Genomic DNA, 26280 nt, shown 5'->3' with positions numbered 1-26280 from the left:
CCAGGAAAGTGAGGTTCACAGAGGCCTAGGAACTTTGAGCAAAAAAACAACCAATGAGAATCCTTCTACCATATACCTGCTGCCTCCCACCCACTGATGGCAACCTCCTGAGGGTTCTGAAGGAAACATGGAGCTTTGGAAGGTTCATGACTTTGATCTCAGGGAGACAGCCAGGCCTTACCCAGGCACCAGGTCTTGAGCTTAATAAATAAGAGTGGAATGAACATGCCTCTTTTCCTCTGTGCTTGGCAGAGGCCATGAGGCTAATGCAGTGTGACATTGTGATCCTGTTCCCGTGGCACAAGAATGGACATTTTAGTCTCTTCCACATTCTCCGGGCAAGGGCCCTCTCTCTGTCTCTCTGTCTCTCTCTCTCTCTCTCTCTCTCACACACACACACACACACACACACACACACAACACACAGAGGCTTTCTGTGGTAGTGGACTGTCATTTCAGGCACTCCAGATTAGTCTGCAGGGAGGATGGTGGAGAGTGCTGGGCCTTGGAGCTGATTGTGGAAGAACCCAAGTGACCCCATGAGAGGCCCACAGCCCCTGACAAACTTGCTCTGCAGCCAGTGGAGGCAGACAGGCAGTGGCAGGTGCAGGCCTCCCTCCGGTGTGCATGGATCGCTGCCCGGCCTGGGAGCATGGCAGCAATTCTGAGTCCTGTTTTCCCTTCCCTCAACCCAACTTCAGTCTGTTCCCTAGGGATGCAGCAACCTAAAACTTTACGTGCTGATTTTACTTCTCTGTCCACCCCTGTGCCTTTCCCTCAACAATGGGCCTGTCAAGCCCTCCCTTTGTAGGCCCGTGGCATGGAGTAGGTGGCCCCATGGTCCCCACCTGGCACTGAGCCCAGCCCCTATCAAGAACCCCCTTAGCAGAAGGCCATGGCTTTGCATTTCAGTCATCAAGCAACACTTCTGGAAGGCGGAGAAAGCTCTGAGATTACACATTAATAGAAGGAATGAGGGCTGAGATTGGGGAGAGAAGGCCTAGTTTATATACGCCTCACTTTCTCCTTCCACAAGAAGAAAATGTATGCTTTCAGGAAAAGTCTCTGAATAACTAGTTTGAGATTGACAGAGCCACATCCATATTAATGAGCCATTTGGAGATGCTTCCTTTGCCTCCTACATCTATGCCCTGGGGAGTAAAAAAGGATCTTTCAGATCATTGTTGGAGTGTCCAGTTGGACAGGGGAACCCAGGGTGGCTGGAGGGAGACCGAGGTGGGGCCAGGGGTTACTGGGCATGTGCAGAGGTGAAGCGTGATCATGTTGTCTCCCACAGGAGAAACTGGAGTATTTCTTCCTCATCGTCTTCTCCATTGAAGCTGCCATGAAGATCATAGCCTACGGCTTTTTGTTCCACCAAGACGCCTACCTGCGCAGTGGCTGGAATGTGCTGGACTTCATCATTGTCTTCCTGGGGTGAGGCTTGCCAGGGGTGGGGGCTGAAGTCAGAAGCACCCTGAGGCTTCCAGGATGCATCCTGGGGTGGCAGAGAGCCCCAGTATTGTGCTAGCCATGCCAGGGAGCGGCCTCCCTTAGAGTCCACCTTCTGTGAGCAGCCACTCTATGTGCTGTCACCATGGGCGGGGAGGGAAACGCTGCCTCCCGCCACCTGCTGGCCTGTCCCACACTCCTCCCCAGCAGGGTGCTGTCGGTGCCTTCATCCGCTTTGCTTCGATGCAGGGGAGATGATGTGGGCTCCAGCGACCACAGTTCCTAGGCTCACTTTTCTCAGACTTTGTCCTTAGTTCACTTACCCCACACACCTGTCTTGTGCACCTGTCATTTGGATTCACAAAAGTGAACATTTAGCAGCCTGTGTTAGTGTCCCTGGCTGCCGTAACAAGGTTCTACTCACTACAGGGTTAACCAGTGCAGATTTATTTTCTCATGGTCCTGGAGCCTGGAAGTCCAAGGTCAAGGTGCATGAAGGTTTGGTTTCCCCTGGGGCCCCTCTCCTTGGCTTGCAGATGGCCTACTTCTCCCTGTATCCCTACTTGGTCTTTCTACACACATGCACTCCTGGTGTGTCTGCATGTGCCCAAATTTCCTCTTATAAAGACAGCAGTCAATGTAGGCTAGGGCCTACCCTGATGACCTCATTAAGTTAATCACCTCGTTAAAGACCTGATCTCTAAAGACAGTGCCCTCAGAGGTACTGGAGGTTAGAATATTAACATATGAATTTTGTTTAGCCTGCAACATTCTCTTCAGCAGCCACGGCTGAGCATTTACCATGTGCTCTTTCCATGTAACACCTCACCTAATTCTCCCAACAGCCCTCCTGCTTTCCCCATTTTATAGATAAGGAAACTCAGGGACAGAGAAGTTAAGCAGTTTGCCCAAGGTCACACAGCTAGCTGATGGCATTCAAACCAGGGCAGTCTTGGCTCCCAGGGGTGCACTCCTCACCCCTAGGATGCCCTGCGGTTGAGTAACTGTTATGTTGAACATCTGCTGATTATCCAGGGCTGCTCTCCGCACAAGGAGGAAAACAGAATCCTGTGACTCAGCCTCTGTCCTAGTGAGCTGCCCTGGTTGGAAGCCAAGACAAACCCTGAACAGACTCAGAGAATAATGCCACACAGTGCTTCACACATAGTGTGTCCCAAAGGGTCCCAGTGTCAGAAGAAGGACTCAGAGAGAGATATGAGGGGAAGGTCAGAGGATAGCAGAACTCTGAGTGACCTGAGAGCAGAGGCAGGCAGGGTGAGGGACAACGGGTGGGGTCAGCAGAAGGGCTACGCGAGGAGAGGCCCAGGGAAGAGCTGCTCTGGGCTGTCTGCTGTGGTCAGCACTGAGCGCAGGGCTGGCCAGTGCCTTTGCACCCACCACAGGTGTGCTCAGCCCGGGAACAGAGCCGTCCCTGTGCACATGTACCACAGCCCCCCGTTAGCTTCCCGCATAGCGGACACAAGTGGATCACAATTTGGTTTTCATGGAGTCTCAACTTGGCCTCAAAACCCTTTTAAATAAAATTCTCCAGACAGGAAGACCAAATCATCAGAGTTGGCAGATGGTGAACTGTCTTTGCCATCTGCCCCTTCACACAGCGGCGTCTCTGATGCCCGTGTCCTCTTCTCTCCATCTTTTCTGCTCCAGGGTCTTCACCGTGATTCTGGAACAGGTTAACGTTATCCAGAGCAACACAGCCCCCATGAGCAGCAAAGGAGCCGGCTTGGATGTCAAAGCCCTGAGAGCCTTCCGTGTGCTCAGACCCCTCCGGCTGGTGTCGGGAGTGCCCAGTGGGTGGCGGTGCCTCTGTAGACTCCCCCCTTTTGCCACAGCCTGTTCCCATGTTCTTCCATCTTGGTGCCCCAGAAACGTCCCGTGACTTAGAGAGAGGGAGGGCCTCGAGATGCAGAGGGAAGATGACTCCTCTTTCCCCATCCCTGCCCTCCGTGGCAGGCCTGCAGGTGGTCCTCAACTCCATCTTCAAGGCCATGCTCCCCCTGTTCCACATCGCCTTGCTCGTCCTCTTCATGGTCATCATCTACGCCATCATTGGGCTGGAGCTCTTCAAGGGCAAGATGCACAAGACCTGCTACTTCGTCGGGACAGGTAAGCACATGACGTGGAGTGGGAGGGGGCCGAGGACAACTCAGAATGAAGCACCAGCTAGTGAAGAAGCTCGGGGGCCAGGCCATTGCCTCCCACACCTGTTGAGTGTGCAAACGAGTTTCTTAGCACACAGAGTTGTTGGTGGAAGAACAGTTTTACCAGAGTCTGTGATCAAGGAGTGGGGACCAGGCCACAGCTCGCTCTGAAACACTCGCCATCCACCCCAGAACCCCCTCCCCGGTGCCCGTAGGATGTGGTGTCTTCCAGGCTTTTGCAGACACTTGTGGGTAGATGTGCAGGCTTGGGAGAAGCCCGAATTTGTTTTCCTTCTTTCCCTTTAGCTACAGCTTAGAGCCAAGGGGCTGTTCGTTGGGTTGACAGAAGCAACCTACACTGAGGTCCAGGTAGAGTCGAGAGAAACTCGGAACCAGCAGTTCTCAAAATTTTAGCATCGGGATCCCTTTACTTACAAAATACTGAGGACCCCAGGGAGCTTTTGTGTGTCTAGGTTTGATCTATTAATATCCATGGTATTAGAAAGGAAAACTGAGTCACATATCATGATATTATCTTATTTTTATTTATTTTTCCATTACCAAGGATTACCAGGCCTCCAGGGCCTCACACATGTTAAGCAAAACTTTACCACTGAGCTACATCCCCAGCCCTTTTTAAAACATAAATCTGAGACAGAGTCCCTCTGAGTTGCCCAGGCTGGCCTCACACTTGTGATCCTCCTGCCTCAGCCTTCCAAGTAGATGAAATTACAGATTTGTGTCACCCTGTCTGGCCTGTTAATTCATTTTTAAGGAACAGAAATAAACCCATGACACGAGAACCATGAATAATGTATTTGCATGAAAAATAACTATCTTTTCAAAAAACTCAAAATATTTAGTGAGAAGAGTGGCAGTGTTGTGCATCCTTTGCAAACCCCTTTAATGGCTGGCTTGACAAAATCCGTAGGGCTGCACTCCTGCTTCTGTGCGTGGTCTGTTCGACATTGCGGGTCATGTACGATGCCACTCTGTGCTCACTGAGAGGATGAGAAAACCTCTTAATGTTGTTATGAAGGTAGATCTGAGCAGGTGGGTCCCCTGCAAGGACCTCCAGGCCCCACCCTGAGTCTCCCTGCCCCACACGGACAGCAGCATGCTGAGGCTCAGCCTGACCTCTGCCCCTCCCCGCCCTCCGAGAGTGGCTCACACTGAGGTCTGCAGAGAATTGAATGTGGCACAAGAAAGAGGCGTCTTCCTTGAGGACAAGCCTCCCCCAAGGGGATCCAACTCACCAGGTTGCGCACCTTGACCTCCTGAGATACTGCTGGCCTCCCTGTGCCCACTGGCGCGAAGGCACAGTCTGTGGGAGGGTCAAACCAATTGAAAGACTGAAAACTGATAAAGCTTCAGTGGGTGGCTTCCTAGCCTCTCATTTCAGCCTCTTCCCATTGCCGTAGCAGTTTCCATCCCAAAACCAACCCTGTCGTTCAGATAAGAAGGGACCTTCTCTCTCAAGCTGCCATCCAGTTTTGGAGGTCTCACCAATGTCCTCATGAGGGTCTGGAAGATCCTAGGCTGCAGCACCGAAAGTTCTTCTCAGATTGGGGTTGCTGACTTCCCTGGGCCAGGGGTCAGGATAAGTGCCCCCTACCTCCATCTGCAGAGCACTGAGTCGTGTGGTAAACACGGGTAAGGCAGGGCACCCCAGTTCCGATGAGCTACCTGTCTAAACTCAAAGGGAGACAGTAAATGCCCTAAGACAAAGAGAGATCTAGATGTCTTTGAAGTTGTAGAATTTTGGAGACAATAAAAGCACCATGAGGAGAAAGAAGTAACTTCTGGGCCAAGGCCTATGGACAGTTTCCCCTAGTGCAGACCCCAGCTCTGCAGACTGTGTGTCTGGTGCACCTCAGCCTCATACTGTGCTGTTTGAGCGCCTGCATTTCAGCCCCAGACAGAACTCTGTCCAAGCACGCCAGCCTCCTGACCCCACCCCACTCCAGCTTGGCTGCTGCCCCTCTTTAAAAGCTCAGTGAACCCAAAGGCAATTCTCCCAGCCCTCCAGGTTCACAAGTAACCCTTAGCAAGACAATTAATCCTAGCAGCTGGCCCTCCAGAGAGGCTCTGGGGCCTAAGTAAGACATAATTACTGCCACCCTAACCATCCACTCACTGCCACTCTAGGCCCCATGGTTCCCTCTGCATCTAACACTGCCTGCCTGAGGGGAGCAGCCTTTTGCATTTTCACCAGAATGTGTGTCTCTATGCCTATTGCTCCATTTTGCTAAACTGCTGCTGGGCACCTCTTCTTCCCACCTTGTCCATCGACAAACATGGCCTGATGGTGGCTCTACCTCTGCCTGCAGATATCGTGGCCACAGTGGAGAACGAGAAGCCATCACCCTGTGCCAGGACAGGCTCGGGGCGCCCATGTACCATCAATGGCAGCGAGTGCCGGGGTGGCTGGCCGGGGCCCAACCATGGCATCACCCACTTTGACAACTTCGGCTTCTCCATGCTTACCGTGTACCAGTGCATCACCATGGAGGGCTGGACTGACGTCCTTTACTGGGTGGGTCGGGCCTGGGCCTGCAGAACCATCCCCACCCCCACAGGCTTGCCAGGGAGTGGCAGGGGCGGCAGGGGCTGGAGTGCCTGGGCACTGATATGGGGTGCAGGACCTCCCTGTCCGTGAGTTGTCTCAGCATCCTGTGGGGGGTCCCCATGGTACAATCTGTCTGTGCAGGACCAAGATGAGGGGTGAGGAAGGGAAACCAGGAGCTCCTGGGTCCTGTCTCAACCTCTAACTTGTCCCCAAGCCTGTGTGTGACTCTGATGACCTACAGCTCAGACACTTGAGGGATGGAGAGCTTTCACCTCGCCAGCATTGTTGATTTCCCTATGAATGTTACAGTATATCAGTCTCCTCATCTATAACATAAGGATAATAATACTTAACACGCTGTAGAGGTAGTGGGGCAGATTCACTGAGTTCCAACAGTGCTTAGCACATACTCAATGCTCTAGGAGAGTTTTCTTGTGAGGTGTATTGTTTATTTGGTGTTTATTAAGAGCTAGGTTATATTGCTTACTTAATTCTCCAACAATAGATGGCATTGCTCCCCTTTTCCAGGTAAGAAAAGTGAGGCTCAAGAAGGTTAAATAACTTGCTCACAGTTTTGAACCTAATGACTAATACAGCCAAGAACTGATCTAGCTGGCTCCAACCCAGAACTCTTAATCACAACCTGGCACTGCCTGGGGGGTGGGGATTGTAAAGCTGTCAAATGCTTTGCAAATATAAAGGCTTCGGATGAATATTTCTCATAAGCTCACATTAGGGAAGCAAATTATTAAACATGTCAAGGGAGTGTCACACATGTTCTTTCACCTCTGCTACAAGCCTGTGAGGAGAGTGCACGTATCATTATCCTCATTGACAGATGGGATGATGCTCAGACACGTTAGGCAGCTTGTCTAAAGTCAGAGGTTTTTGTTTTGGAAAATCTTGTCTGTAAAGAAACAAGCTGGAGAAGTGTCCATGCTGAGTGTCATCGGGGAGGCAAATGAGAGATGCCCTTGACTGGAGGGAAAATGGCTTGGTCCAGGCCAAGCCAGGTAGGTCTCTAGCCTTCAGAGGCCCTTCTAGCTCAGATGCTGGTCCTCAGGCTAGCGAAGGTCTCCCTGCTGCCCCGATGGCCTCTCTTCTGGTCCCGAAGTTTGGGTGGAGTCTGAGCAAACAGAATTGGGGAGAAGAGCTGAGCCTTCAGTCAGAGGATGGAGCTCACACTTTTGCCTGGACCAGGTCAATGATGCCATCGGGAACGAGTGGCCCTGGATCTATTTTGTCACCCTCATTCTGCTGGGATCCTTCTTCATCCTCAACCTGGTGCTGGGCGTCCTGAGCGGGTAAGGAGGTTCAGAGGCAGCTGCAGGGAGAAGGAGGAAGAGGGGGACGAGGAGGGTGGTGCAGAGCAGGGCAGGGCGGATGGGTATGGGTTAGACCCTCAGCTCTTCCCTGGGCCCCTCTTAGCCCCACTGGGCCAAGGCACCTCTTTTGCATTAGCAAGCAAATGATAGAAGATGCAGGAGGGACCCTTCAAGTTTTAATCTTCTTCCCCTCTTCTCTTCAAGCCTTCTTCTGATCTTCCTTCTGTCCTGAGTAAAGCCCCACAGAGCCCAGTCTCCTTTCCCCAAGCATCCCTAAGTTGATGTTCACTGCAGAGCCTCTGTTGAAGCATGCAGACTCTGAACTAGGCTGCCCTCTTAAATCCCCATGCTACTGCTTGCTTTGTCTAATTACCTAACCTCTCTGTACCTCAGTGTCCATATCTGTCAAATGGGAATAATTTCAGTGCTTATTTCATAGGATTGCATTGAGGATTAAAGGTTAATGTGCATAAAATACTTAGAACAGGCCTCAGCACAACCAGCACTAAGCAGTGACAGGCATTATTAATGAGTGCCATTCTCTCCGAGCCAGCCCGTCTGTGTTCCCGCCCACTCGTGGTGCAGAGACAGCAGTGGACATCCACTTCCTTCTGTGTGGGCACCAGCCCACCCCAGAAACTTCCCCCCAGGCAGTCTGGAGAGAATTCAGGGAGTGTGAAGTTGGTTAGGAGAAACATATTTATTTCTTATACTCTCAATGGAAATTTAGCATTTCCTTTATTAATGAACACAGGTGACAAACCACAGTGATACCACCAGTGGCTACCAGGGCAAGGTGACTCCTTGTGAGCAGACCCTCCTGCCCCTGGGCCCATCTCAGAGCCCATGTCTGCGCTGCCTCCCTGCCGGCCTCACCACCCACGCTAGGCTCTACCCGGTGGCCCAGGGCTGCCCTCTGCTGGCCTGAAGGTGCCCTGCTGGCCCAAGGCCCTTTCTTGTGGTCGCTGCCTGGCTTCTGAGCCCAGAACATTCTCCAGGCCTTAGGACTGTAAGCAGAAATGATTTCCAAGGTAGTTTAAAATGTCAGGTGGTATGGTGGATATTGAGGATCCATCGCTGACAGGGCAAGGCACTATCTTGTCACAGACCCCTCAATACCTAAAGTAACCCTAAACTAAGTAGGAGGAAAGAAAATGGATGAAGAGAAGAAAGAAATGGATGAAGAGGGCCAGAGAAGTCGCCAGTGCATGCTGGGGGGTGGACACGGGTAAGTGGGAGTGAGAGGGCACCTGGACCCCAGGCGACAACCCAGGCTAGGAGGAGTCACATCAAGCCACAAAATGTTCCCTTTTTGTCCCCAGAAAGCTCAGTTCTCCGCGTCCCCTCTTTCCTCTTCTCTTTCTTTCTGGTCTCCCATCCCATTTCAGGGAATTCACCAAGGAGCGGGAGAAGGCCAAGTCCAGGGGAACCTTCCAAAAGCTCCGGGAGAAGCAGCAGCTGGAGGAGGACCTCCGGGGCTACATGAGCTGGATCACACAGGGCGAGGTCATGGACGTGGAGGACCTGAGAGAAGGTATGGGCCTGAGGCCATGGTCACAGTCCCCTCCCCACTGCTGACTGCACCTTGTGTTCGGCTCCATAGAGAGCACAGCCCCATTAACCCTCCCAAAAGCCCGGCAGCCCTTTGAGCAGGTGTAACATTTGCCCTTACAGAACAATGATTTGCCTAAAACCTTACATCTCCAGATGTTAGCATCCAGGTATGCCAACCTCTTCCCAAAGTGCTGTGCAGCCAACCCACAATGGCCCATCCCTGCAGGTGCGGGCTCTCAGCTCTCAGGAATCTGGGTCTCAGGAAAGAACAGAAGGATCCAGGCCCACTTAGGGACCACAGTCACTGGTGTCCTTTCCAGGGGTGACTAAATCAAGGCTGGCTGACTATATACATCTGTCCTGTCCCCAGGGAAGCTGTCTTTGGATGAAGGGGGCTCTGACACAGAAAGCCTGTATGAGATAGAGGGCTTGAACAAAATCATCCAGTTCATGTGAGTATCTGCCCATCCCACTGAGGTGTCAAGCCAATTTCCAAGCCCTTGGAAAAAAACGTTTTTCTGGAGAAATAGGCTCAGTCCTTACTCTGAGGACTGCAGGGGCCAGACATCAGGGGATGAGCAGTCACAGAGGGCCCTGAGTAGGTGACCTACTTATATACTTCACAAGGAAGAAAAGGGGAGCCCTTAGGGGCTCAGCAAGGGCTGAGGCTGGGGGAAGTGACTTGTGTTGGAGAAAGAAATGTATGTGTGTGTGTGTGTGTGTGTGTGTGTGTGTGTGTGTGTGTGTGTTGAGAGGGTGAACGCCTAGCAGCAGGGGGTTTTCCAAAAAGGCAGTAGCCCTGGCCAGCAGTCTGGAGACAAAGGATACTCTGCATTGTCTTGTCTTTGTCTTAAGAGGAAGGCTTGTTTGTTTGGTAGGCTGTGTTCTTCTACAAATTCATACATAATTATGGCTTTTAAAAGATCAAACATTACAGAAATATATCAAAGAAGAGAGGAAGGTCCTTAGTGCCCTTCAAAGAGGGGTAACCATGGTAACAGTTACACATGCATCACTCTAAGATCTTTTCTGTGCTTTCATCCCTCTCTTACCCACCCACACCACACACACACACACACACACCCTAGACATTTTTGTTTTTGTTTACATGATGGGGTTATATATGTAAACTAAAGTCACTACAGGGACTAGAACAGCACCCAAGATGCAGGAAGTATTGACAAATATTTGTTGAATAAATGAATATGATATATATTATGTCATGACTTATATTTTTACTTCAAATTATCTACTGAGGATGATTTTCACACCTGTGTGTACATGTACCATATGCAAACATACACATCTTTTAGGTGTATCTTTGAATATGAAATATTTCACAGTACACATACATCAGAATGTGCTTAATCTTTCCTGTTTTGGGCAAAGCATACAGTGCTGCAGGGAACAGTTGTGCAAAAGTCTGACCACTTCTGCAGAGCAGAATTATAGAAATGGAATTGCTGGGTCAAAGGATAGGTAGATATTAAACTTTGGTAAGTGCTGCCAGATTGCTCACCTAAAAGGCTCTACTAGCTATGAAAGTGCCTTTTCCTCACACCTTTCCTGGCTCCTCCCCCAAACATTACTAGTTTATTTAAGACTTTCTAATAATGGGCAGAATGTGCATCTCAGCATTGCTTTCACTGAGATCAAAATGTGTGGAGCACCTACAGTATTCTGTCCAGCACTGTGCTAAGGATTTTGCTTACGTTATCCCATTTAACTGCCTTGGAGGTTGGATCATAGCTATCCTCATTTGAAAGATGAGGAACCAGTAAATGAGCCAGGCTCAGCAGCTCTTGCCCTTAGCTTTGCCTGTGTGGCTGGAGGACACTGTGGGTGATCAGAGGGGGCACAGCTGGAGCAGGGCAAAAGGAACTGCAGACAGGTAGACCGAGCACAGCAGCACGTGGTCTTCATCTCCTTGTGTCCCCGCTCAGCCGGCACTGGAGGCAGTGGAACCGTGTCTTTCGCTGGAAATGCCATGACATAGTGAAATCCAAGGTCTTCTACTGGCTGGTGATTCTGATCGTTGCCCTCAACACCCTGTCTATTGCCTCGGAGCACCACAACCAGCCACTCTGGTTGACCCATTTGCAAGGTGAGTCAGAGGGAAGGGCAGGAAGAGGGCACATGGACATCAATGCCAAAAGCTGCCTAGGGAGCCGTAAAGTTTGGAGAAGAGGTAAATTTGATTTTGATGTTGTTTTCTAGAAACTATCAATTATTGGTGCTGGATCATATGGTTTAACCCCTCTTCTGAGAGTAGGAAAATAGAGACCTCAGAAGGCGAAATGGCACACCCAGCTTTCCTTCTCTTGACGTTGTTACTCACCAGGGGCAGTGAAACAATACATTGGGACAATTCTTAGGTGCTTGCCAAGATTTCTGGGCAAATTATTTCAGTTAAGACCATTGCACATATGATTACCAGTAATTTAGAGTGCCAAGCATCCAAGTTCAAATCCTACTACAAAACAGCAATCTTGCACCAACTATGTATTGATTGCATAGTGTAGGTAAAACATGTAGCAAGAGAACTCAGGATAAAGCGAGAGCAGGTGCTTCTTTTGACTTGAAGGAATGTACTTAACCAAAGGAGAAGACAGATATTGATAGTTTCAAGTCTATCTGAGGAGGACAATGATAGAGAGGAGGTAGCAAAAGGAGAGTCACAAAAGAGATGTTGGAGCCCCAGGATCTGAAAGGATAAGCAGACAAGACACATGAGGTCATAGGCTGGCAGAAATTCCTGCGGGAAGAACAGTGTGTGCAAAGATGTGGAACAGTCCATGGAACAGTAAATTCAGGAAGTCACAGAGCTTTGTATAGATTGGGAGAGTGGCAGGAGATGTGTTTGCTCATAGGGGGCCTTCTGTGCTGTCATTGAGGTGTTAGGAGTTTAGCCTTGAGGCAAAGGGAAGCCAATGGAAAGTTACATGCAGGAATATAATATGATCAGACCAGTCTCTGAACCAAAGTAAGTTGTCTGGCCTTCTCCACGCTGGAGATTATGTTATGTTCTGTGTGCAGAGCTCTGGGCCGTGACAAAGAGTAAGGTAAAAGAAGGGCCAATTCTAACAACATGGTAGACAAACTAAGTGCCTGCTCACTACCAACGCCTAACAATGCTGCATCCGTTATAGTAACAATGGCGAGGAATAAGAAGGAAGCCTTTGGGGGGCAGAAAGCAAGCAGTGACCCGAGGGTGGAGCAGTGAGCTCATGAATTGACTTCCTGGGATGTTTCAAAACTAGCCTAAACCCTCAAGGGCAGCACCCAGGCACTCAATGCCTGTACAAAGGCAGGACCTAGGGCCCTGCAAAGGGTATCCCATGCCAGGGACGTGAAAATCTTACTGCCCGTTGAGCTATGTAAGGAGCTTGGAAGTTTACCTCTTCTAGAGACCCTAGGAGGAAGAAAATAACATCTCAAGTGAAACATTGAACTCTAATCAGTGTCTTGTATAGGTATGGGGTCCAAGCTGCATAACTTTTCTTGGTACAAGGATTATAAACAAAGATAGAAGCATAAAAAACTAGTCACAAACAAGTGAGATCCCCAGGGTGCTCAAGAGAAGCCAATGCAAATATTTTTTAAGGATGATTCTTAAGCCAAGGCATATAGATTCCCTGCAGGAAAAATTGTTTCCTGATGATGAGCTCATAATTTAAAAAAAAAAAAATTGAAAAGCAAATAAGGAACAGAGGCAGCCTAAGGAAGAGTCAGTGGGTCCAACCAAGGAGAACTAAAAATCCCAGGAACCTGAGATAATAGAGCAGTACAAAAGAGACTGTTTAAAGTGATAAATGAGATTAAATTTCATAGAAGCAAGAAACAGCCAAGTATGGTGGCACACACCTGTAATCCCAATACTCTGAGAGGCTGAGGCAGGAGGATGGCAAGTTTGAACCCAGTCTGGGAAATTTAGCAAAACCCTGTCTCAACATGAAAAATAAAAAGAAGGCTGAGAATGTGACTCAGTGAAATCTTCACTAGCGAGAGAGAAAGAATGAAAGAAAGAAAGAAAGAAAGAAAGAAAGAAAGAAAGAAAGAAAGAAAGAGAGAGAAAGAGAAAGAAAGAAAAAAGAAAGAAGAAAGAGAAAGAGGGAGAGAAGGAAGAAAGGAAAAAGGATTGTTTTTTTCTATGGGAAGGATATAGGAAACAAAGCTAGCAATCAGATGCATGCATCCATCTGTTGATGCACTCATTCACTGCAATCAGTCTTCTTGAGAGCCTTGAATGTGCCACTCCTTATCATCCGTCATCAGTGAGGATGGATGGGGAAGATGGGAACGCCGCCCTCAAAGACAGGTGGAGGTGAAAATCGTAGTTCCACTTGTTAAGATGGGGAAGATGGTCAGGGACCCAGTGTTTTTGGTGGGTGGAGAAGGGTAGGCAGGACCCACGGCCTGTTGAGTTTGAGATGCCTTTGAGATATCCCAGTGGAGAGGTCAAGGAAGCAGTTGGAAACCTGGGTCTGGAACTCAACAGAGAGGCCCAGATCTCTAGAAGAATTACATCTGTGAGCCATTGGCAGGAATGGTGTTGAAGCTATGATTTTAGAACATTGCAGATCACAAGGGGAGAGTTTACATTCAAGTATGTAGCTCAAGTCCCGTGACCAGTTAAAGAATGCATCTGCAGAGAGGACTTAGAAAAGCAGAGGAAATTCCCAAAGATGTGGAGTCACAGAAACCAAAGGAGGAGAGGGTGGGCAGGGAGAGAGTGTTTTAAAGAGCAAGAGACTGACCCAGAGCCCAGTGCTCCTGGGAGGGCAGGGAAACAAGAGTCACATGACCCCGGGGTTTGGCAACATGGAGCGATGGGTCCCTGGAAAGAGCGAGGCAGAGAGGACCTGGAGAACCTGGGGCAGAGTATGGTGTGACATGAAGAGAGCAATGCCCACTGCCCTTCCAGGAAGTTTGCTGTGACAGGGAGGGAGAAGCTAGGACAGCAGAGACAGAGGACTTGGGCGAGACCTGGGTGTTCCAAATGGCCATGCCACGGTCCACTTGAAAGCATGATGTGAAATGCGTAAGAAAGACAAAGGATCATTGATAGTGACTTTTGAGATGGACAGGGCAAAGCTTCACGGGACAGATGAACTTGCACATGGAGAGCCCTTCTCTCTCAGAAGAGAGGAAGGCGCGTAATAAAATGGGAGAAGGACAGAGCTGAATGAATTTGCCAGAGATTAAAAGTAACAAAACTCTCACTGGACATTATGGTGCATATCTGTAATTCCAGCTGCTTGGGAGGCTGAGGCAGGAAGATGGCAAGTTCAAGGCTAGCCTAGGCAACATAGCTAGATGCTGTCTCAAAAAAGAAACAAACAAACAAACAAAAAACCAAAACAAAACTAAAAAAGGTTGAAGATGTAGCTTAATGGTAGAGGCCCTGTGAGCCTCATTCGTAGGATAGAAAGAATTAATAATAATAATAAATTTTAAACTCTCTTGCTCTTAAATACAGTATGGCCTATCTTGCTAGAAGTCACCAGGTTTTACTGGCTTTTGAAGATTAAAAAAAAGATGATGCCTGGGGGAGCCGAGGAGGGTGTGCGGGGCTGAGGCTCAGAGGTGCGGGAAGGGAAGGAGACGGGTGCCGAGTCTGCGCTGCTGACCCACAGATGTCGCCAACCGGGTGCTGCTGGCCCTCTTCACCATCGAGATGCTGATGAAGATGTACGGGCTGGGCCTGCGCCAGTACTTCATGTCCATCTTCAACCGCTTCGACTGCTTCGTGGTGTGCAGCGGCATCCTGGAGATCCTGTTGGTGGAGTCGGGCGCCATGTCACCCCTGGGCATCTCCGTGCTCCGCTGCATCCGCCTCCTGCGGATCTTCAAGATCACCAAGTGAGAGCGCTCCGAGGGTCTAGGTCACCGCCTTTGTTTCCTATGCTCTGGGGCCCACACACGTTCATCTCCAGCCCTTGCCCAGCACTTCTCCCTTCACTTCCTTCGGGGATAGAAAGTCACTCCCGACCTTTGAGCTCACTTCTGTTTCTGTCTTGCATCCTTCAGAGAGTGAGGGCATGGTGGGGAACAGAAAGGAAGGACAGCAAAGGAAACGCTGGGAGAGGGAGGAAGGACAGGAAGAAGGGAGGGAGATGGAAAGCAGAGAAGTAGAGAAAAAGCATGCAAATAAGGTAGAAGGAGGTGCAGAAAGAATAAAAGGAGGGGTCAGAATGTTGTGGGGGTGGGGGAAAAGGAAATGCATTCTTTTACAGTAATTCCCCTCATTACAAGGATATGTGTGACTCTCGTAGATGTGTGAAGCCACGCATAGTGCTGAGCCTGGTCTGTACAAGGCTTTTCCCATTCACACAGCCCTGTGATAAAGTGTAGCAATTAGGCACGGTAAGAGATTAACAACAACTAATAATAAAATGGAACAGTTACAACAACATCCCTAATAAAAAGTGTGGATACGGTCTTTGCCCTCTTGCTCTAAAAGCACCTCATGGGCCTGCATATGCAGGATTTGGTAGCATTCACAGTTAGCCCCAGGCACCAGAAACCACAGGTATGGGGCCTGCGGTGTCGGCATATAGGGGTACACAAGGGAGGACCATCCCTACTCTTGGGGAGTTTCTAGCCGAGTTGTGGTGCTGGAAGTGAATCCACAGCACTCCTGAGGAGGTAAGAGCCTGGCAGGAAGGAGAGAGCGGGCACGCAGCATGGGCCTGGGGCCCTCTAGTCCCCCGCACAGCCCTGCCCTGTGTGTCCATCCTCCCTGCAGAGTGCTGGGGAGAGAGCTCTGCCTCCTCCCCATCGCGCCACTCCTCTTCCTCAGGTACTGGACGTCACTAAGCAACCTGGTAGCTTCCCTGCTCAATTCCATCCGCTCCATCGCCTCCCTGCTGCTGCTGCTGTTCCTCTTCATCATCATCTTCGCCCTGCTGGGCATGCAGCTCTTCGGGGGCAGGTACGACTTTGAGGACACGGAGGTGCGGCGCAGCAACTTTGACAACTTCCCCCAGGCCCTCATCAGTGTCTTCCAGGTAGGCCAGTCGCTTGTGCGTTCTTCTTTCTGGGCGCTGGCTGGATCCTGCTGCTTGTCCTTCAAGACCAGGGCAGTGTCACCTCTTCCAGGAAGCCTCTGATCTGCTGGTTGAGTTCAGTGTCCTTCTCCAGGACCCCATCCTAAGCACCTGTGCTTCTTGCCATTGTAATATTTGCTTGCCTGTGCTCTCCACTGGGGTTATCCCAAGCTGATTTGTCTTGGTCCTGGTGCTTCACAGAGTGGTGGCCCGCAGTAGGCAGGTGGGCAGTTGATGCATGGCTGGAGTTGGAGTGGGCTGTGAGGACAGATGCGCAAGCTTTGTGTCCCTGAGGGCGAAGCTAGACAAAGTGTTTGTTTTCTCTACGAGGCTTGGGTAGCCCCAGAGACACCTCTGCCCCCTGTTCCCTGGAAGCTGCCCAAGGAGGGCTGGCTGTGACTCAGTGAGAACCCTGAGAGCTGCAGACCCCCTAGAGGAGCTTCCTTAGTGTACAGCAACGAAATGCTCCTCTCAGCTATAGCCCAAATCTCACTGGTCACAGCACTCTGTGGTACCTGCAGAGGGGCGGTAGGTGACAGCTGATCCTGTGGATGGCTTCACACTCTCTTTCCTCCATTCACCCCTGTTGGCTGGCATCATGCCTTTCAAGGGACCTGACATTCACACCATGTCTGGAGGCTGGGATGAAGGAGGTTGGGGGTGCAGTCCAGTTTAATCTGGGGATTAGGAGCAGAGCTGGGGACATAGTGACCCCATAGTCAACCTCCTTGGCCCTCAAGCACCTTAGTAAGGTTTAGACCATTGGAAGAGGGATGGCAAGGAGAACAGGAGGCAGTCACTTGTGCTGTGGGATGAAGGGGAGGCCTGGGAGACCAGATAGGGCTGCAAGAAGCCTTTTGGACCATGCAATCTTGGTTTGTTTGCATTCCCATCCTTGTCTCCTCCTTTCCCCTTCACCTCAGGTCCTGACGGGAGAAGACTGGAACTCTGTGATGTACAATGGCATCATGGCCTACGGAGGGCCCACCTACCCAGGTGTGCTTGTGTGCATTTACTTCATCATACTTTTCGTGTGTGGCAACTGTATCCTCCCAGGGGACAGATGCAGAGAAGGACTAGGCAGGAGTGGGAAGAAGGACTTCAGAGAGCAGTCAAGGGTGCACACTTGCTAGACAGCTGGGCCCTCTGGTTGGAGGGTGGTGCCCAGGCTATGGGTGAGAGGACCAGACCCTGGAAAGGCAGGGATGGTGATAGGCTACTGCTCCCACCAGAAAGGTCTGAGAACCACAGGAGCGATTGCCACAGGGTGGCACAGGGGTGGGAGTTAATCCTAGGTAGGTTGGTGAGCTTGGAGCAGGTAGAGGAGGCACAGGGCTTAGCTGAGGAGCAGTGGAGATGGTGGGCAGATTGGTCCAAAGGTTCAAAGGCAGGCAGGAAGGAAGCAGGACCTGAGGCCAGGGGTGGTCATTCTGAGCACTGGGACCAGGAAGGTTGGGCCAGGACAGGCCAGAGATAAGATGAGCAGATGGGAGGGTGAGGCAGGCAGAGCCAGAGAGATGCTGATGGTACTTCAGGGGTCTCTCACCCATAGCCTGGGTGTACCTCAGGGGTCCCATGTCTGCACTGTGGAATCTGATTTGGGAGGGAACAGAGGGAATCTCCACTGAGTTCAAGTGTGCCCAGCAGAGGTCCTACTTGCTGTGCCTCACTGGTGCTCCCAGTAGCCTGCTGCGGGAGCTGGGCTAGGTTCTGGCCAGAAATGGATAGCATTCCAGGGATGAGTGGATTCAGGCCTGGTCATGGACACAGAGCTTCCCTAAGATTTCTAGCCTATGCCCTGGGCCCACACTGTCCTGTGGTTAGCTCTGGCAAGAGATGCTCCAGGGATAGGTCTGCCAGCACACTGGCAGGGAGTGACTCCTGCCCCAGAGGCTTCCTCCCACCAGCAACCAAGTTTCCTCAGCTGGACTCTCCTAGACATCCTGCTCAATGTCTTCCTGGCCATTGCCGTGGACAACTTGGCTGAGGCAGAGAGTCTGACTTCTGCCCAGAAGGCCAAGGCTGAAGAGAGAAAACGTAGGAAGATGTCCAGGTGAGTGCTGCATCCTCAGAGGGAGCTAGAGTGCTGGGTCCTGGCTGTGGCCTCCTAGCTCTGGGTTGATCCTGCCTGGAGCCACATGGCACCTGCTCCAGAGAGCAGCCTTCTACAACCAGAACATCCAGGCTGCTGAAGGCCAATGAGCAATCCTTGGGCAGGTAAAAGTAGGCTGGCCTTCTAGGCAGGCCTCAGAAGATGTGATGGCAGAGCCTGGGAGGTTAGATCAGGCCACACTGGTGAGGACTACTGGGTTTTCTCCTCCCAGCCTTGCTACTGAGTCACAGTGCTTTGAAGGGCTCATGTCCTTCCTGAGCCTCAGTGTGCTCCCTCTGTGAAGCAGGGGTTGGCTTCCAGATCAGGTCTTTCACCAGTTACTCCAGCTGTGAACTGCCATGTCATTCTGAAGCCTAGGACTCTCCTCTGAGAGTGGAAGAAGGACTGGTCTTCCAGACAGTGTTTCTCAAACTCAAACTGGAAATGAACCACATGGAGACCTTGTTAAAATGCAAATTCTGTTTGAGTTGGTCCAAACTAGGTGGGGTGGGCCCAGGTTCTGCGTATCTAACATGGTCGCTGTGGGTGCTAATGCTGCTCATCATCAGAGGACTGCACTTGAAGTTGCTAGGTTCAGGATAGAGGCCTGCTTCTCCAGGTGGCCCTGCCTACAAGAATGGACTCTGCACTCTTGTGAAGGAAAGATAGGAAAAGCAAAGAAGACACAGACCAGCACTGGAGTTCAAGCATTTCCAGAATTGGAACCGTCTTAGATAAAACATGCTTCCACACTGTGAATTCTGTAGGAACTGGGTACAAAGCCACGTTTTACCTGTTTACTCTCAGCAGACTTGGAATATGGCTGAACAGTGAACCTCAAGCCTGGGCTGTGCACTGTTCCCTCTTCCTACAGAGAAGGGCTTGCTCAAGCCACTGCCTTTGCACTTGGTGGTCAGTGCTCCCTCCTGCACAGAGCCCCTGAACACGGATGTGGGCTCCCCCTAAGGGTGTTGTCAGGCTGAGAAGACCCCTGAGAACTTTCTCATTCAGCTTTCACCTTGAGTTTCCTTGGTTTTCCAACTCAGGGGCCTCCCAGAAAAGTCTGAGGAGGAGAAGTCCATAATGGCCAAGAAGCTAGAGCAGAAACCCAAGGGGGAAGGCATCCCTACCACCGCCAAGGTGAGACTCTTTGTGGGGTGTTTCACAGCCCAGATGGGAGGTGGGAGCTCTGAAGGTCTCCCCATCCCTGTGCCTTGGGGATTTGGTGGGGCAGGGAGGGAGGTAGGAGAGTGCCACCTGCCAGCCGAGGGCATCCCATTGTGTTTCTGTGGGAGGAGGAGCCAGTGCACCTACCTCCTCGAGGGACTCCTGCGCTGAGAGGCTCAGACTCCCAGTCCCAGCTTCCTGCCCCAGAGCACTTCCACTTCTCCATGACACCACTGCTCTACGGAGAGGCCCAGTCTGGCTTCTCACCATTGCTGGCCCGGCCCTGCTTGTTCCAGCCTGGTTCTGTTCAGCATTCTTGGAGACTAAGGAAATGGAGTTCAAGGAGCCAGGGAACTGGGTCCCAGAGGGAATGGAGATCCTGGCCTGAGAGCTCAACTCCCTGCTGGAGAACCAAGCAGAGGGCTCGGTCAGGCTCAGACAGGCTCAGGCTTTGCCCTTAGAAGCTTGGATATGCTGTCTGAGCCTACACCTCATCAAGATCTTCATTGTGTTCCTTCCTACAGCTGAAAATCGATGAGTTTGAATCCAATGTCAATGAGGTGAAGGATCCCTACCCCTCAGCTGACTTCCCAGGTGAGGATCCTCGAGCTGAGACCCAGGGGGGATGGTGCTGGTGCTGACTCTCCCAGGGTAATCTCTTGTGTGTCGCCTGCCTGGATGCCCCATGTAGAGGTCGAGACCTGAGATGTCCCTTCTGTGCCTACCCTTGCAAATAAGCTATCTGCTAGCTTGCCTCTCTCTACAACACACACGGTAGAAAAAGACACACATTTTGTTTTATTTTCTTCAGCAATTATTTATTGAGGGTCCACTGTATGATTTACTGCCGAAGACTCGGTTTTCAAAGGTCAGAGAGACTGCTGGGAACACAAGTCCTCCCTGCCAGTCATGCAGAATGGACCCTAAATGAGGGCACTCCATCCATGCGACAATGACACAGGTCGCTCACTGTCCAGTGTCTGAAATAGAGCCAAAATTAACACTATGACAAAGACCAAAGGGGGTCACAAGGGCAGGACAAGAGAAAAGATGGAGAAGCACACCTGTGGGTAAAGATCTCATAGATGCACATGCCCAGAGGCTGCTGCCAAAATCTTTCTCTTCTGGACCATAGAGAAGACATGAAGAAAGCAGAGCCGGGTTTGGTGAACACTAAAAGCCTCCTGGAAGGGCCCTGGGACCCAAGAGCTATCAGACTCCCTCTCTATTCACTCATGGGTCCTTTGGAGCATTGGGTTTCAGGGCGATTTTACATCTCTTTGTGGAGCCAGCTGCTTGCCGTAGTGACTCTAAGCTCTCAAGGGACTTTTTGTCCTCCAAATGGCATAGAGATTGGCAGAGAATAGGCATTCAATAAACAGAATGGGTGAACATATGAAAGGATTTTGCAGGCCAAGTGTGGGAAGAATGGAGGTGGTACAAGTAAGACTGATAAAATCTCTTCAAATACCTACCAGAAATGAATATTTGAAGTTCAGAATGATTCACCTGGATTCCTTTCACATGATGGTTACTAGCTGCTACATGGGCGAGGCAGGCATGCAGGGGGCAGGTGGCTGCTATGGGGAATCAGAGGTGAGGGAAAGGGGAAGGAGCTGGGACAATGAGGAGGGCAGGGGACAGAGGGCATGTGGGGTGGGCAGTTGCAAGACAGGTCTTTCCATGGGCCTCCATGGGTATCCGTGGGCAAATGTGTTTATAATCCAGCTTCTTACAAAAAAAAAAAAAAAAAAAAAAAAAGACTTACAAAAGGTATGTACAATAAAATTAAGATAAAGGGAAAAAAATAAAAGGGAAATGGATGTCAAGATGTTACCTTAAGAATGAACAGTTCTGCAGTTAAGCAGACAGTGTGCCTTTTAAATTGGTGGTGGCCCAGGCAGGATGGGAAGCATCTGTCATGTTAGGAGGCCATTCTGAGGAAGAAGGAAGATTCGTAGCTTCTCTGGAGAATAGGGGAGAAGGAGTGGGATTTGGATGGATGTGGGAACCCTCCCAGGTTCCACAACAGAGAGAGCAGAGTCTGGAGTTCTTGGCTTCCCTGGGGGTTACTGCCAGGCCTGGGAGGAGCAGGGAGGAGGCAAGAGGAATCCCAGGGAGCATGAAGTGTGATCTCTGGGTCCTCAAACCTGGAGCTGAGGACTCCAGGCTCTCAGCATTCTCATGAGGCCCTGAGACCAGAGAACGGGCTCTCCCTCCTCCACCTGCACCCTGTGCCTGCCATGGTCTTGGAGCTAAAGTTCAAGAAATATCGATGCTGGGAGTTCCTCTCTGAAATTATTTTTAGGATTCTAGCCTAGGAGGGGAGCTCAGAAGTCCATTCATGTCAACAACTTTCCAGATCCCAGTTTCACAAATTGGGAAGCTGAGACTGTGGAAGGGTACAGACTTGTCTAGCGCTGAACAGCAAGTTAGAGGCAGGACCAGAACTCATGTCTCCTGAAGCAGCCCCTGCTGTCCTGGCAGGTGTTGTGGGGGAGACAGAAGGTACAGCAACAAGACTCCTTGGCCTGCTCCAGGCCCTACTTGCAGAAGATCCTGGGCCCTTCCCACAGACACCTGACACCTCAGGTCTGCTCCTCTAAGGGCAAGGGCGATGCCCAGGCTGGGCCCTGGTAACACCATGGTCCCCATAGTGGCCCACTGTGTCCTTTGCTTGCTGGCTGCAGGAACTCCTAGGAAGCCTCTGAGCACAGAAGCCAAGGGCATTGCAAAGTTTGGGAAGACATCCCTAACCTCTCCCTGTCTCCCCACAGGGGATGACGAGGAGGATGAACCTGAGATCCCAGTGAGCCCCCGGCCACGCCCCCTGGCTGAGCTGCAGCTGAAAGAGAAGGCAGTGCCCATTCCGGAAGCCAGCTCCTTCTTCATCTTCAGCCCCACCAACAAGTGGGTGGCCCTCTGGCTGCCCTGTAGGGTGACAGATGCGGCTCTCAGAGAAAGCTGCTCTCCTGCTCTGAAAGGACTTCTTCATTCTCCATGCCTATGATTACCCCATGAGAAACTCACTCCTTGAACCTGAAATCTTGTGCCCCATTTAAAATGCTAGTATTGGGTGGGGTGTGGCTCAGGGGTAGAGCACTTGCTTAGCACGCATGAGGTCCTGGGGTCCATCGTCAGCACCAACACCAAAAACAGCAAACCTGAAAGAAAAGGAAGTTCAGGGAGGAGTACTGCTTTCGAGCTCATCAGTCTTTACACCTAAGGGGGCCGTGCTTCTTGGCTCCTCCCTAAGAACAGTTTTAGAAGGGATGTGATCAACCCTAGGGAGAGCTCAGACTTTTAGCGGTGATCAGCCTGCTTCATCTTTTTGTGGGGAAGCCTCAGGGTAGTGATTCACTGTGGGGGGGCAGGTGGCAGAGGGTCTCAGTTGGCAGAAGGGACTAAGACTGAAGAAAGAAAAGGGAGGGGGACAGAGCTCCTGCGTGTCCCAAGCAGAGGACCATGCCGAATCAAGGCTCTACTTCTCCACTGACCAGGGTGGGGACAGGGGTGTGTGGAGCCTGGGCTTCCAGCAGCCCACAAGTCCCCTGTCCCCCCTTTCTGCCACACCAGGATCCGTGTCCTGTGTCACCGCATCGTCAATGCCACTTGGTTCACCAACTTCATCCTGCTCTTCATCCTGCTCAGCAGTGCTGCCCTAGCCGCTGAGGACCCCATCCGTGCCGAGTCCACGAGGAACAAGGTGCTGGTGGCCCCTTCTGCTGACCCAGGGCTCCCCTCTGCAACACACACCTCTCACTCTGGTGCCCGGAGCTCACCTGCATCCTCTGGGTGGCTGCAGGCAGGCCTCAGAGTTTCTGAGGGTTCAAGTTCTTGAGGGGCCAGGATGACCCTCCATTGGCCCTGAAGTGTGCTGTCACTGCAGGGAGCAAGGCAGGCGCTGCCTGTGTGCTTTGGTGACAGTGGCGATGATGGCAATGCTGGTGAGGCGACACCGCTGCTCCACCTTCCTCTCACTGGCTGCTCTCTCCCTGCCTCATCCCCAGATCCTTGGCTATTTTGACATCGCATTCACCTCTGTCTTCACCGTGGAGATTGTCCTCAAGGTGAGTGCGGCTATGGGACAGACAGCCCTGGGTGTGGGGCTTTTCTGAGCCGGAGAAGGGACACTTCCTGATGTGGCTCCACTTGCAGACCATGGACACACTCAGGGCTGGGATAGGGGTGGGAGAAAAGTAAGAGGAAGGTGGACATCGCCGGAAAGACTTGTGGGAGCTAAGAGACTGAACAGGGCTTCGGCCAGAGTAGGCGGGTGAGCGGGTGGATGGCTGGAAGGCTGGAGCAGACTTGGAGTACAACCAAGTTGTGGCGTGCCACCTCTCAGCAGGGCACACCCGTGTCTACAAAGCCTTTGGCACTGTTCTGCCATGATGAGCACAAGAGCAGACCTGGGAGCTGAGATATGCTCACAAATATGACCTTGGGTATTTGTGAGTGGCAAGGTCTTTCCCTCCAGGAGTCCCCAGAGAGGTGACCGTTGTCTGGCCTGGGCTTCTGGCAGCTCTGTCCTGTGGTGTCCTTTTATCCCTTATCCGCAGCACATCCTTCTAGACCTCAGGAATGAGCACACTGTGTCAAAGCCATCACAGGGGTGGTGGGCTGGAGAGGGAGGAGCCTGAAACCCAGTATCCCCATCCTCCATTGTAACCAGCAAGGAGAGGGGAGGGCAGCGTACACAGGAGCAGGCCCCAGCAGACCCTGGGGTGGCCCCTAACGCAGGGCCTCAGCTACTGAGTCGAGCAGAGGGGGATGGTGGCTTTCCTGAGGTCAAGGGACTTTGTGGAGGTGGGGGCCTTAGAGCTGGGCCCTGAAGTCAGACAGGACTTTGTCAGGGAGAGACAGCCTGGGCAGCCCTGGAGGACAATGACAAATGTACTGTAAGGTGTGGAGAAGTGCTGAAAGAGGAGGCAGTGACCCCTTTGAGCTGGGATATACTGTACATTGGGGTAGCCCTGGGTACTGGGGCTGGAATAGCAAGAGACAGACTCCTATAGGGTCTTGGATGACAGGAAAGGCCTCTCCAGTCAGACTCCGAGAATATACAAGGGTTTTATGCAAAGATTGTTAGAGAAGAAAGTGGAGCAGGGCAGGATCTGGGAGGGGGACTACAGAGGGGAGAGAGAGGGTCCAGGCCCTGTTGAAGGTTGGGGTTTGGAGGGGCTTCTCAGCCCAGCTCAGCAATTCTTAGCCAGAGGGGCTTCCCAAGTTTCCAGGAAGGCAAAGGAGTTTGGGTGCTGTCCTGGAAGCCCCATTACACCCAGAAGCAGAGAGCAGGCCAGTGCACTGAGGCCTCTGAGGAGCCTTAACAGGTGCCCTTCCTGGTTAGACTGAGGAGGGAAGTCCTTGTCTGTGGGGATGACCTGTCCCCAATCTCCTCCCACCCAGGACGTTGCCCCTCTTTCCCCAGATGACCACCTACGGAGCCTTCTTGCACAAGGGCTCCTTCTGCCGCAACTACTTCAACATCCTGGACCTGCTGGTGGTGGCTGTGTCCCTCATCTCCATGGGACTTGAGTGAGCAGTGGCAGGGGCCTGTGCTGGGCATGGGCCTCAGAGCGGGAGGGCCACCCTCTGCTTGTTGGTGGGTGCCGTGACCCAAGAGGAGGGCCTCTCAGGGCTATGGATGGGGGACCCATGGCTTATAACCAGTTGGACTGAAGCGGCAGTGTTCAGTGGGCAGAGAGCTGTCACGGAGACTGGGAAGGAAGACAGAGAGAAAGCAGTACCCCCCACCCCCGCTCCAGGAGACCAGAGCCCCCACCATCAGGCTACTCTCTGTCTGTTGGGAGAGGAAGCCCCTATTCTGCTGTGTGGCCCATCTGTGAAAGCGCTGGCCTGCTAGCAGGGAGCAGCTTTACCAGGGCTGGACACACACAGTTTAAGATCACAGGATGTGGGGATGCTCAGGAGCAGAGAGGCAGCCACATGGAGAGCCTGTGTGTGTGTGTGTGTGTGTGTGTGTGTGTGTGTGTGTGTGTGTGTATCGGCTGCACTCAGCACCTCATGCACCTCCCCCAGGTCCAGTGCCATCTCTGTGGTGAAGATCCTGAGGGTGCTCAGGGTGCTCCGGCCGCTCCGAGCCATCAACAGGGCCAAAGGGCTGAAGGTACAAGGGGGACAGGGCAGAGGAGAAAGGACCCCGGGTCCCAGCTCCAGAAAACTCTGCCCAGCCATGGCTGGGGCTCTGGTCCATCTCCTTGGTCACATGGGGGGGGGTACGATATTTCCCTGAGAGATTCCTGGGTGGCAGCAAGTATTGCACACCTGGGGTGCCTCAGCTGTGGTAGTGGGGTGCAGCTGGCAGGCCTGGCCCTTCCTCCCCAGCACGTGGTACAGTGCGTGTTCGTGGCCATCCGCACCATTGGGAACATCGTCCTGGTCACCACGCTCCTGCAGTTCATGTTTGCTTGCATCGGAGTCCAGCTCTTCAAGGTGAGCCCCGCCCCCTGGTACCCTCCTCACCAGGGCAAGTTCTTACTTTCCCCTCCAGGAAAAGAGGGAAGATACATGTCCCTGAATGCACAGACACAGATGGCTTTAGTCTAGATCCAGTTGCCTAGGTGATGCCTATGGCTGGCTGTGGCTCTGCATCCATCATTGCCTCTGTACCAGCCCTGTCCCACAAGCTCTACAATCACCCCTCCTCTTACCATCCTGCCCCTGCCTTCTATCCTGCCAGACCTGTCTAGCACACCGTGCCTCAACCCTACACCTCCACCTTCTGCACCTCAAGTTAGCTGAGATGTCTGCATTATCCTATCTGCTGGAGATCCTGGGCGCAGCAGGCCTTCATTTTATATCTGGGGCAGGCCTGATTCTATTCTCCCTCTCCTAGGAGAAGACAGCTGTTCAGTTCCTCTCTAGGAATCAACCCTATATGAATGTT

The 26280-nt window shown here is 51.8% G+C and overlaps 1 protein-coding gene across 2 annotated transcripts in view; it reads left to right on the top strand.

Moving 5' to 3' along the window:
- The window catches only part of Cacna1s (calcium channel, voltage-dependent, L type, alpha 1S subunit), a 62149-nt gene that overhangs the window by 13502 nt on the left and 22367 nt on the right, over positions 1-26280 (top strand). For both annotated transcript variants that reach the window (XM_013522110.1, XM_005375160.2), the window contains exons 3-22: positions 1298-1437; positions 3121-3263; positions 3427-3579; positions 5945-6150; positions 7384-7487; positions 8897-9042; positions 9433-9514; positions 11006-11166; positions 14699-14924; positions 15865-16072; positions 17035-17155; positions 18050-18164; positions 19250-19343; positions 19895-19964; positions 22148-22280; positions 22947-23076; positions 23381-23440; positions 24802-24908; positions 25413-25500; positions 25719-25826. In XM_013522110.1, coding sequence (XP_013377564.1) covers positions 1298-1437; positions 3121-3263; positions 3427-3579; positions 5945-6150; positions 7384-7487; positions 8897-9042; positions 9433-9514; positions 11006-11166; positions 14699-14924; positions 15865-16072; positions 17035-17155; positions 18050-18164; positions 19250-19343; positions 19895-19964; positions 22148-22280; positions 22947-23076; positions 23381-23440; positions 24802-24908; positions 25413-25500; positions 25719-25826 — 2595 coding nt within the window. The remainder of the gene's footprint in view (positions 1-1297; positions 1438-3120; positions 3264-3426; positions 3580-5944; positions 6151-7383; positions 7488-8896; positions 9043-9432; positions 9515-11005; positions 11167-14698; positions 14925-15864; positions 16073-17034; positions 17156-18049; positions 18165-19249; positions 19344-19894; positions 19965-22147; positions 22281-22946; positions 23077-23380; positions 23441-24801; positions 24909-25412; positions 25501-25718; positions 25827-26280) is intronic.

This window comes from Chinchilla lanigera, unplaced genomic scaffold (assembly GCF_000276665.1).
Source record: "Chinchilla lanigera isolate Chin_1 unplaced genomic scaffold, ChiLan1.0 scaffold00005, whole genome shotgun sequence".
Taxonomy (NCBI): Eukaryota; Metazoa; Chordata; class Mammalia; order Rodentia; family Chinchillidae; genus Chinchilla; species Chinchilla lanigera.
The sequence above is the reverse complement of the archived record's forward strand: the minus strand, read 5'-3'. Positions and strand labels throughout refer to the sequence as shown.